This window comes from Barbatula barbatula, assembly GCF_947034865.1.
Source record: "Barbatula barbatula genome assembly, chromosome: 14".
Lineage (NCBI taxonomy): Eukaryota > Metazoa > Chordata > Actinopteri > Cypriniformes > Nemacheilidae > Barbatula > Barbatula barbatula.
Genome location: NC_136777.1, coordinates 7086885 through 7099361, shown reverse-complemented (window position 1 = coordinate 7099361; position 12477 = coordinate 7086885). Strand labels below are relative to the sequence as shown.

Here is a 12477-nt window from a genome sequence, read left to right as displayed (position 1 = left end):
GCACAGGCGAGAGAGAGTGTGAAACATTTGGGAAATCATGTGACCTTGCAGTGTCAAATTTAAACAGCATGTTTGAAACAAAAAACAAGTATATTATCAGACATTATGGAAGCTATTATCTGACTGTTATTAGCAATGTTACCATTATCTTGAAGAGCTATGGTTACAGCTGTTGCCATGCATCAATTGAGCTGGATAGAAACACATGGCATTATACTACAAATAACGGTTCCTATATCAAGCTTCCTCTATGGATATGTAATTTCCTGTTCTGCATCTGCTAAATGGAGCCCTTTATCCTTTCTATGGCATTTAACAACAGTCTAAAATTATTATTATATAAACAACACTGATCCAGAAGCACTTCCTGTTTCACTTTTTCTTTCACACATAAAGTGTTGAATGGTTCCTTCACATTGTGATTGAGTACTAAATGGGATGTTGGTTGTATTTCATAATGTTGTAATGTAACGTGTAGTGTTAAAAACCCTGAAACAGGAATTGCTTCCGCCAAAAAATAAAATTTCTAATGTAAAAATATTTAATGCTTTTTTCTTTGCTCCTTTAGAAAAGATTACTGTTTAGATCTATTTTAGTCAGAATCTAGCACTTCAGTGAGAGGTTATCTGACTGTGCCATCTTAGATTTCACTCTATCAATAATTGACCTTTTCTTTTCCCCCCACCATCTCTTTGGGTTTAGTTTGTGTGTGGTTATTTTGGGATTCTGATTTGAGAAGCTCTTCCTAACTGTTGTGCTCATCAGTCTTATCCGTGTTGTCATAGAAACACTCAGACATCAATTAACCCTTTCCATTCTACAGTGTCTGGAGGAAGAGGAAAAAGGTTTGGATTTCAGACACTGTTTTTCAAGATATACAGATGATGAGATAATGTAAAAATTGAAACATCACATACTAAAATAAATTTGAATGCGTGTGCACAACCATATACTGCATGTACATTAGAATAAAGGAAAAATCTAGTTTTTACTTTCTGGGCAAAAAACATAAGGCTTGTTGGATGAATGTGTGAAATAGAGCACATCTGATCTGACACGTCGAAATACCAAGACATGACAAATATATTTTCCTTTTCACTGTATCTACTGTTTGGCCTAAAAATGTAGACATGCTTGCCAAAAAACACTTCAGTCAAAGTAAAGATAAAAACAAAAAGGTACTCTAGACATACAACCTGACGGGCAGAGTTATAAAATCAGTCAGAGCTCTCACACTCTCTATTCCTCTCCAGACACACACACACACACAATGGAGTCAGGATGAGAGCACAGAGGGGTTTCCAAGGCAACAGACTACCCACACTCCAATAAACACAAGTGTTGGACACAGAGTAGGATGTGAGAGAACGCGAGCAAGAGAGGTCACCTTACTTGTCCGATCACTGTATTTGCATATGTGGCCTTTAGTAACGGATCATAAATTTACTCATTAAAAGTCTTTAATTGAAATAAAATGCAAAAATATTAAAATTGATCACAACGGAATGGATTAGAAATCATGACTGATGTCAAATGTGACAAGGGACAAAAAAACGTACAACCGACTTTTTCTGCCACAACATAGTGGCATTGTTGCATTTCATGAAATATCTGCAATAAGGGTCATAAAACAAACAAAAACCTAAAGGCACTAAAATCCAGACCAAACCAGATGGTCCTATGGGGCTCGGATGCGGAGAGGGAGGTGTGTACATATAAATCAAACTAACACAAGGATATGCAGACTTCTCTTGCATGGCCCAGATTTACAGATTTGGGAATACGCAGAAGAGATCTATTAGATTAAGGGTTTTGATCAAGTCAGACGATCTTGGTCTAACCATACACACATACAGCTTCATTTCCTTCTGAATGCAGTGTGTGATAAGAGACAGAGAGAGTGCACATCTGTGTGTGTGTGCTCCATTTTCCAGCTGACGGAAAAACGGAGCGGGAAAGCAAAGAACAAGATTACGACTCATCACTTGGGACATAAAAGATACATTCTTTAAATGCTGTAAACTGAATTTTCATACAGATTAGGTCAATTACAGCCTGTGTTTTCCTATTTACAAGGAAGCAGTGGTATTATTAGAAGGGATCTAATACGCACTTGTAATTAAACAAGTGATTGTTGAAGTATTAAATCAAATGAATCCAATTCCTTTACAACACTGGATTAGCAGTGCAAAGGATGTGGGTTCTATTTCCAGGGAACACACAAATTGATTCCATGTCTAGCTTTGAAAATAAATACTGTAAACATTAGGCAGCAGGATTTAAATTGTCTTCTGTAAACTGGCATTTATCATACATTAACCAAAAAAAAACCCACCATCAAAACCAAATTTGAGAGAAATGTTAAAGGGGAAGTTCACCCAAAAAGGTGGTTAAGATTGTATAGAGAAATATTATCACTGGACACTGACTTAATCTTTGAGCTGTTTATTACATAAAGCTCCAGTGTGGCTTCAGAAAACAAGTAATATGCCTTTAATATTTATATGATGTTTTATCAATGTACATAAATCTTTTGTGTTAACAGCATATGAGTTTGGAACAACACACAGGATATACAATATAAAAAAAATTTGTAAATAACTATTTGGTCTTACATTCAGCCAAACGGCATTTTAATTGAATGTCAAAAGATTTCACGTTCCAATAATTCCTGTCCAATAAAAGATTGAATTCATAGAGGTAAAGTGTCACATTTGATCAGATTTTAGGCATTTTTAGGTGTTGTTCTCCTCGCCTGTGATGAAAAGGTGGACTGGCTTCTTGGAGTGCAGCATCTGAGCAGCACGATCAGCTCCTGTGATGGCAGCCAGCCGATGTGTGTCGTATCGAGAGTACAGGGCCGTGCAGGTGAAGCTGGGCGAACTGCCACTCTCTCTAACATCAGCCTGAAGCATATTACACACCTCACTGTAGAAATTAGGATATGTAGGCAACCCATAGAAGATCAAGTTAAAGATTCCCTTAATAGTGTACCTGAGGAAATAAGTAAAAAACAAATGCACAAATGTAAATTAAACCCATTTTAAAGCACACACATAAACAATCATCTAATAATTATTAATAATTATGACTGTGCCATTTTAAGAACACAAATGCATACCTTTTGTAAAAGTGGAATCTTTCTGAGAAAAGCAGAAACTGTTTTTCTCCTTTCTGAAAGTAATGGCGTGCACGAGAAACCTCTGATCTCTGTGAGTACTCGCTGATACTCGCAAAACTGACGTCCCTCTTCTTCAGATAGTTCCGCAGACGAACAAAATCGAAGTATGAAGGCACATAGATGAGAGTGTGGGACATTACAGAGTCTTTGTACTGTGGCAGAATCTTATCCACAAAGAACTGGAACCTAAAGGATCATGGATAGTTGAAATGCATCTTCAATATTTGGGATAGGTTTTACAAAATGCAGTAGTGGAAAGGGTCCCTGTTGGGACATATTTAGAATTTTTAAAGGGGTCATATGGCGCAAATCCTGTTTTTCTGTCTTTGGTGTGTTACAAGTTGCCCATGCATGTATGAGACAAGTAAAATTGCAAAACTTTAAGTATCGGAACAAAAGATGCATTCTATCTAAAATCGAATGCTCATCCAGACCTGCCTGAAACGCCTCGTGTAACCTCACCCCCACAAATCTGCATCAGTTTGTGGTATGACTTGACGAAGACCGCCCAAATGTAAACTCAAGTATTGAATTATTATTATGCTATATATATATATATATATATATATATATATATATATAAAAAATGCTATATATGAACCTAAATAATAATAAAGCCTATGTATTACCCTAACACACGATCAAACCTGCATGTTGTTTTTTACCCAGAAACAATGAAAATAAGGTTTGTTCAAAATTGGGTTGGACGATGACATTGCCATTATAAAGTGATTATCGGCGTTATAAAGTGAGGCCCGTCATTACACAATGCGAGCTGCGCAGACCCACGTATATCTTCTTTATACAATTCGGGATGCGCAGACTCGCGTCTTCTTTATACAACACGGGATGCGCAGACACGAGTCAGACACCTGTCTTCTTTATACATTTCGGGATGCGCAGACAGGCGTCTTACAGTTATAAAGTCAGTAAGGTCTGCGCAAAATGTGCGCCCTCTTTATACAGCGGGAGCTCCACAGTTAAAAAGTCAGGCCAGTCTGTACAGCGCAAGCTTAATGCCTCTTAGCCTTGTTCATATGTTCACGAAGTGATTTCCAGCACAGAGCAGTGAGAGTCACGTGACGAAAGTGAAACATTTGTTGGAATTACTTATCGGCCCAACCCTATAAGAGGCGTTACATTTCTGTCACACGCTTGCAGTATTCGACCAACACTAGGCTCTGGTTAGGTGGCCAATAATAGCACACCTTGCTTTTCAGAGCGATGAGCTTTGTTAAAAATCTGCGTGTTTCAGAGAGGCGGGGCAAAGAGTAGATACAAACATTCACGGTATGTGGAAAATACTTCGGTTTTTTTAACCTTAAATTGTGTATACAGATTGCAATACATCTAAAACAAACGATAATATTTGTTTTAGCCATGTCATATGACTCCTTTAAATCACACCACATTTAACTATAAAATGTACTTTACATGTCATTTGGTGGCTATGTAATGTCTGATAATTTCTTTTTCGAATTCTCTACATGAACTGGAACTCCAACATCCACTGGCTGAAATTTACTGTGACTGATGAATGTTGCCCTCTAGTGTCAAATCATGAAAACAGCAGAAGTCTGACCTGGCATCCTGATCCCTGAAGCTGTCCGTGTGAAACATCTGGAACACATGTGGTAACTGCACCAGTACCTGACAGATTGAGCCCACCTTTGGAGTGGTCTTACAATGCACCTGAAAAAAAAGAGAATATTAGAACACATACTAGATGTATATATATGTAAATATGATGTCCATCTGTTTATGAAGAGTCATTATACAATGTAAAACAGAGAAACCTTATCAATCCTACACTGAATTTCCAGAAAAATTCCAAAATAATGCTCGATCGAAATAAAATGGGCAACACTGGGGTTAAGTCAATCTGCTGTGTACCTGACCCCTGTAGTTGTGGCAGTGTTTGGTAAGGATGTTGGTGATCTGGGGTTCTTGTATGGCACTGAACACCAGTGTCTGTCTGTAGTGTGCTGCCCAGTTGTTTAGGTTCCACATGCGCACACGGGAGAAATCAACTCCATGCGAGTCCAACGGCTGCAGATTCACATGGTTCAACACATGCTGCCACAAACATAATATAGAAAAAGATAATGGGAAACTGAGCATTGGTATTCTTTCATTATAAAATGTCAATTTAAAATATCAAATTATTACCATGGCTTTAACTCTGGCCATTTGTTTCAATGACTAATAGAAACTGGTCTGAGAGAGACTCACCAGCACATGTTCCCAGTTCTGCATAAGGAACACATCCGCCTGATCCACAATAAGCAGCTCGATGGAGGAGAGAAAGTCGAAATCTCTCTTGCTCTCACCATCGGCACCCAGAACGGTTCGAAGACCCAGTGGAGATGCAATAATGATGTCAGAGGAGTAGAATGGAGAATAGAGACACATGCTGTGTTTCATAACAGACACACCTGACGACACAAAGAGAGAAAGAAATCCAATGTTATTGTCAAACCAAAGGATTTGATAGTACTATTTGACCAAAGTTTGGCCAACAACTCCAGCAGAAAGGAGTGCTCTGGTTTCATCGTACCTATCCTAAAGTGGTCGTCCACATTTCCAGAGAAGATAGCATGATAATCATCAGGTCTCTGCAGGTTGGATGGTGTGTTGTCTGACTCTTCCCCAAACTCTTCCTTGAATCTCTTCTTGTTACTGACGTCAATTTTCTTCCCTTTGGGTTCCATTAGAGTAATGAAGGTCTGGACCACACGCAATGCTCCATCTCTGATTGGCACTAGAATCAACACCTTGAGGAGGATGGACAAATTTAACTTTTGCAGACAATTCAATCCTCCATCCCGGTGGAACGTTCTTCCCAGTCCAGTCAACCACATCCCTCACAACAATAAAAATAAACTATCTCTACTGTGAATAAAAAAACTAACCCTCTCTCTTTCTCTCAACAGGTATTGTTCTGCATTTTGTGGATACTAACTAATTGTTTTATTGCTCCTATATGACATATCGTCTTGTAAGTCCAGGGTTCCTACACATTTTCCATTTCAAAATTCTATACTTTTCCAGACTCAAACATAAAGACTTCCCTGAAGTTTACTGTTCACATGTATATTATTATTATATTTTGCCAAATAATCAGCGGACTGTTAAAGCTAGAACTCATACAAGATGTTCAATGCACAACATCTTATTGAAATTTTGTGCAATGTTAATAATTTGTCAAATTAAATAAATGTATACCTTCAACCTACAGCAATAGAAGGATTGGCGAAATATAATTCTATAATGATAACTAAAGTCCAATAACTTGGCTTCTTTCCAAATTTGACCAAGTTCCAATACAGGGTATGCAGGATCCAAAAACCGAATTTGTCCCAAACAAAAGATTTTATTGATCTACATTGCAATTGTTCTAAAATGCACAATTAGATAACATTAGCTAAAACAATGTCTGTCTTTTTATGTTTATCAGTGATGAGTAAACACATGGTCAATTTATATTTTTATACAAATTACCGGATTTAAAAACAATCAACCTTTCAAGAGCATTTGGGTTTGGAATGACAAATGTAAGTGCTATTCCCTGGAGATTTTGTGTAGCTACAGCCATAAACTCAAATTACAAAACATGCAGTCACTTGTATAAAAATACAAGCATAAAAAGTTAAAATAATATTGGCAGAATAAAACACAGTTTCGTACTATTGGACGACTTTTATTGCATACCATGTAAAAACTGACCGGACGTCTGGGAGCTAAATTGCGGGGTACGGGCGTGCGTTTAACATGTTTAGTCGGGGGAGCCCGACTGTCAAGGTTACTGCTGCCAACATCCAATCCCACCAAACAGTCCTCCAGCAGATTTGGTCAAGATATTGTCCAAACTTCATAAAAATACATTTATTATTAGAAATTCTTATTTAATATATTAGAAAACCGAATAGGGCAATAGTCTGGAAATTCATAATTTTCTCCATACAAAATGTTACTTTCTCCATACTAATCCAGACCAAGAAAACATTGAAATAAAAATCCACACTTTTCCAAAACGCGCAGGAACCCTGTAAATCACTTTGGATAAAAGCATCTGCTAAATGACTAAAATGTAACTGTAATCCCAGGTGTATGTGGCTATTCCTAACAAAAAAGTGAATTGTTGTCCATTTCCAAACTATACATAATTGCGATTTACATATAGTTTGATTGGATAACATCTTCACGTTACAGTCATCAAGGCCAAGACAAACAAGGATTAACCCATTCAGCATTTAAAATCAATACATTCAACATTATACACTGGGTGTCAAAGTCAGGTTTCATTTATGATTACTTTCTATCAACAAAAAAAAGAATCATAATTAAAGCCACTTGTACCTTTGGTCTGGTAATGCCCTGGTCACGAAAATCTTCTTCAGCATCTTTATTTTCCTTCAACTTGGCATTATTTCTGAGCACACGAGAGTTGGCCTTTAACACATGGTTCAGGACATGAAAACAGTAGGCACTCCGCACTTCCTTAGTCTCCCTCAAAGGGGAGCTATTTGCAAAATACACATCCTTGTAAGTACCTGCAAAAACAAATTATGCAAAATCATGAAAGACACTATCACAGACAAAACACAAAAACTACAGCTAAATGTCCTTTTAAAATAAGTTAATAAAATGTAGGCTCACATGACAATGAAAGTGGTTGACATACCCATGAGCCCAAGCAGTTCCTTCTGTAACTCTGTGACATCCGGCACAGCCCCACTTCCAGACTGGGAGGACTGGTTTAGCTGGTGCCAATTGGCCTGGATGGTTTTGTGAATAGGTGGGACAGGAGCAGATGACGGCTGTCCCAAAGCAGGGAAACGTTCCAGCTGACGTACACACTGCAGAGTGCCCAGTTTTGGCCACTTTAGAAAACAGGAAGTTAGAGTTTGTCTCTTGTTAAATTTGAACTATTATATAAGATTTTAACAAGTATATGTCATAACTGGCAAAATCAAAAGAAAACAATGCGTCTTAAATTTGACAACATACCTTAACTTGAGTCTTGAACTTTGACCCCCCTGAGATTTGACTCACTTCTTCTTCACTGAGTTCTTTCTCCTGGTGCTCCACAAACATGTCTGCAAGAACCAATGAGTCCGAAAGGAGAAGAAACATTTATTATACATCAGTTGAGTCAATTAACAGTCTCAGACTTTCTCCCAAATGGAACAATTTAAGGGATACTTCACCATCATCATTTACTCACCTTCGAGTTTTCCTGTTGTAGGAAAAAAATATATACAATTTTTTTTGTTCTGTTGAACACAATTGAAGACATTTTGAAGAATGTAGGACAGCAAACAGTTCTGGGGCACTTTTGACTACCATTGTATTTTTTCCTACTATGGTAGTCAATGGGGGGCAAAATCTGTTTGGTTATAAGCATTCTTTCAGATATTTTTCTCTGTGTTCATCAAAACAAATAAATGTATACCGATTTGGAACAACTCGAAGGTGTGTAAATGATCTGGGTAAAGTATCCCCTCAAGCATGTCTATGCGGTCCACAGTGTGTCACATCTAGGGATGTACCGATCCGATACTCAGGATCGGATTTGGCTCCGATCCATACCTTTTTGAATGGATCGGGTATCGATCATGCGCGAGTCAGCACAACCGATCCAAATCCGATACCAAATTACCAGCAATTGTTGAACGGGGAGCTGTATTTAAGTAAATAGAAAACGTTCGTTTATTTTGAGAAAAATGCATTTACTTAAAAATAATAATTTTGAAATTTATTTTGCGTAATGGCCCGACAGGCGAGTTTAGTGGGGAGACCTTTCAGGACCCAACTTTATGCCTATATGGAAATTTCAGCGCGTTGAAGATGTCGCAGATGTGGAAATATTTCACGCTTGAAACAACAGAAAGCAGCACAGCTGCCAGTGTGTAAGTACTGTTGCGCGTTACAACACGACACATTTAATCAAACATCTTCAGAAGCATCACGGAAAAGATCACGAAGAGTTTGTACAAGCGAAACGCAAAAAGGACGAATTAAAGCACCAAACCGTGCAGGAATTATTTCAAAGGCAAGAAAAACTTCACAAAGACAACAAAAAAAATCTGTAAAAATCACAGAAAAAGTTGTGAAATTTATTGTACTAGATAATCAGCCTCTCTCTGTTGTGGAAAATGTAGGCTTCCGTCGCCTGAACCGCGTTAGTTTACCATCGCGTAAATACATTTCTGAAACAGCTTTGCCCAAGTTATTTTATAGTGTCGTCGCATGTTGCGGATCAGTTAAAAGATGTAAAATCTTTGAGCTTCACTGCTAATATTTGGAGCTCCGACGTGTGTCCCATTCCCTTTTGAGTTTAACCGCGCATGGGATGGATTCTGGTTACGCATTGCAGAGTGCTGTGCTACATGCTATAGAGTTGCGAGGATCACACAGAAGCAGCGTGATTTCAGCTTCAATCAAAGAAATGCTGGATGGTTGGAAAATACAGATTGTCATTTGGATGACTCCATAGCTTGATTAAATGTAATTTATTTCAATTATAAGTTTAGCACCGTGTTCTTAATAAAGATGTCCGTCATACTGTGTATATTATTTATCTAAGTTTTGATGTATTTCATGAATATGCAAAGCTTGACTTTAAGCAGATAAATTTAATAACTTTGTGAGTTACAGACATTCTAAACCTTAAAAGGTCAACAATAACTGATATCGGATTTGGATCGGTATCGGCCGATATTTGTAAGTTCAGTATCGGAATCGGATCGGCAGAGAAAAACTGGTATCGGTGCATCCCTAGTCACATCAGCTTTTGGTTTGGGAAGGTTGCTCCCCTTTGTGGCTGTTACGTCCTCTTTATGTGCCCTAGTGCCAAGCTCACTCTGCAATGGACTATTACCTAACAGTTCATGCGACAGAGTCAACTCAGAATAGTGTTGAGGGTGCTAGAATTTGAGACAGTGCTAACACAACACATCGCTTATATAAATAATGAGTCTGATTTGCTGATGTATAAAATGTGTATTAATGAAAAGGGGTTTGTAATAAGATAGAGAACACCATTTAAATAGACAGTACACATTCATGAATAATTTCAGGTAAGTATTAAAGCTTACTGGTAAATTATTTCTCACACTGTGACATAAATAATGTCTCACCCTCTTTCAGCTCTTCAGAGTTCTCTCCCTCTGCAGGCAAGTTTTTCTCTAAACAGAATGCAGCTTCGTTCTTCTTATCTGTAAACTCTCCCTCTATAATTTCCTCTGTGTCTTCTTCTTCCTTTTTTTCAGGTTGTGCTTTATTTTCTGAGTCATCGGGCAAGTCTTTATCCTCTTCTCCCAAATCTTCTCCGTCATCATCCTCTTCCTCTACATCTTCTTCATCATCACCACCATCATCATCATCATCATCATCATCGATCTCGTCTTCTTGCCCCTCTCCTTCAGGTAGAACCAAACAGGGGCATTTAAAATCAGTTTTGTAACTTCACTTTTTTGGGAGAATAATTATTGTGTTAGTAATTAGACTGTAGTCCTACGTTCAACAACTTCTAGAACTTCCTCATCCACTTCACTTTCTTCACTGTTGACATCAGCACCCTGGATCATCGTGGACAGCAGTTTCTGATATGCAGACTGCTGTTCTTCATCACTGCCTTCCTCATACTCGGGTTGCCGGCGTTGTGGATGACTGTTGGGCTGGTCACAGTAAAGAAAATTATTGAACACATGGAGGCTTCCATGTGCCAAGATGGCAAAACTAAAAACAGCAATTTAAAAACAAGCTATTCAAATGGATGCAGGGGCATCTGTGCTGTAGACTCCACAAATTTAACAGCTCTACATACATCAGCTGTCAAATGAAGCTCATTCACACTGGACTAGTGCCTAGAAGTAAAAATCGTGCAGGAGGTTGCTTGAACCGCTATGTGATCTGCACATCACTTCTACTGTTACTACTTACCAAGCGCAAAATCTGAGTTTCCTCGGGCCTGTCCACAACACTATAAACGACAGAAGAATATTCATTAAACGTTAGCTGTTATGTTAGAAGCTCACACGTTATGCTAACTGCTACTCTCTGCTGTTCTAAACAACGGTTCGTAATACTTACTTATCATGAAAAGGATGCTGTTCTCCATACTCCTTTAAATGTTTCTTCTGTTTTTTATTTAAATTGCTAACCTCTTGGTTTCCTCTCTTTCTTCTGCCCATGTTTGTACACACGTGTGTACTCCGTTAAACTTTTCTTTGCGGATAATAATCCACGCCGGCTAACACTCTTGCGCCACCTATCGGCCTGGGGGTAACTGTAGTGGAGGCACAGGGAAACAGCAATTTTATTCGTAAAAACTGTCAGAATTGGTTATGTAAAAAAGATGCAACTTTTTAAGACATATACACGGCTGTAGTTCAAAATAATCTGATTTTTGCATATATTAAAAATGTTATGTAGATGACTTGGACCAAATATAAAAGAAAAAGCCAGCATGAATAGAGGAATTATAGAGGAATTAGCCCAGAATAGCTCCTTTAATTCTCCTAAAAAAGCATGTTCCCGTAGTCACATCTTTTTTCTTAGTTTTGAGCTATTCTATAAATTATTACGGTGTGTTGGGAAAATACTGGCAAATATATACACCGAGTGCACCTGGGATATGATGTTTCAGCACCTGTCAAAGCAAAAAGAGTCATGTCATCAGTTTATCTTTCAATGGACCTCATTTAGAGGTGTTCATAGTGTTCCATTAGTAGATTCCCTGCCATAGTAAATGAGCAGGGACTTTGACATGCACTATCATTCCCCTGTGAGTCAAAGAGTCAGCTTTAAGTGATTACATACACCGCAGGCGTGTAGGAATGGATCTCACTGGCCCTTCAGGTGCAGCGGATGTATCGGATGTTCATCAAAATCACAGAAGAACCGGTGTTTGATGTGCACTTACTCGACTGTAGTCGAAAATATCTTGGCTGGAGCGCAGTGTAAGAATGTATGTAATTGATTTGATCATTGAAAATTGTTCCATAACGTTCAATGAAAACAGATGTGTGGTTACCAAATACGGCATTTTTTAAAAGTTATTTATATATTTATTCATTTAATTCTCCCAGAGAGCACCCCCCACCACCCCAGCCTCTGAGAACATGTGGTCTATGATTATAAAGCATATTCCCCACTGGTGATTAGGGTGCCTATGAATAACAGCAGGGCTGGAGGCCAGAGAAAACAAGGGAAGCTGAAACAAATGAACCACACACATCTCAGCTCAGGGGTGAGTCATAAACACACCAAAGGTTAGAAAAACACGGTTG

The 12477-nt window shown here is 38.3% G+C and overlaps 1 protein-coding gene across 1 annotated transcript; it reads right to left on the bottom strand.

Moving 5' to 3' along the window:
* Nucleotides 1-2431: 2431 nt before the first annotated feature.
* Nucleotides 2432-11448, bottom strand: utp25 (UTP25 small subunit processor component). Its single transcript, XM_079472590.1, has 13 exons — nt 11279-11448; nt 11129-11168; nt 10704-10863; nt 10324-10605; nt 8192-8280; nt 7866-8064; nt 7541-7734; nt 5739-5955; nt 5414-5616; nt 5075-5257; nt 4764-4873; nt 3122-3367; nt 2432-2994 (listed from the first exon to the last, which is right to left on the bottom strand). The coding sequence occupies exons 1-13, from the start codon at nt 11377-11379 to the stop codon at nt 2736-2738; spliced, it is 2283 nt and encodes a 760-aa protein (XP_079328716.1). The 5' UTR covers nt 11380-11448; the 3' UTR covers nt 2432-2735.
* Between the last annotated feature and the right edge of the window lie 1029 nt (nt 11449-12477).

Excerpts from the sequence above, each read along its gene's own strand:
- utp25 (XM_079472590.1), bottom strand. The coding sequence starts at position 11,379 with ATGGGCAGAAGAAAGAGAGGAAACCAAGAGGTTAGCAATTTAAATAAA. Across the intron at positions 7,735-7,865 it reads GGAACTGCTTGGGCTCATGG|GTACTTACAAGGATGTGTAT; the intron begins GTATGTCAACCA and ends TTGTTTTTGCAG. Across the intron at positions 5,258-5,413 it reads AGAACTGGGAACATGTGCTG|CATGTGTTGAACCATGTGAA; the intron begins GTGAGTCTCTCT and ends TGTTTGTGGCAG.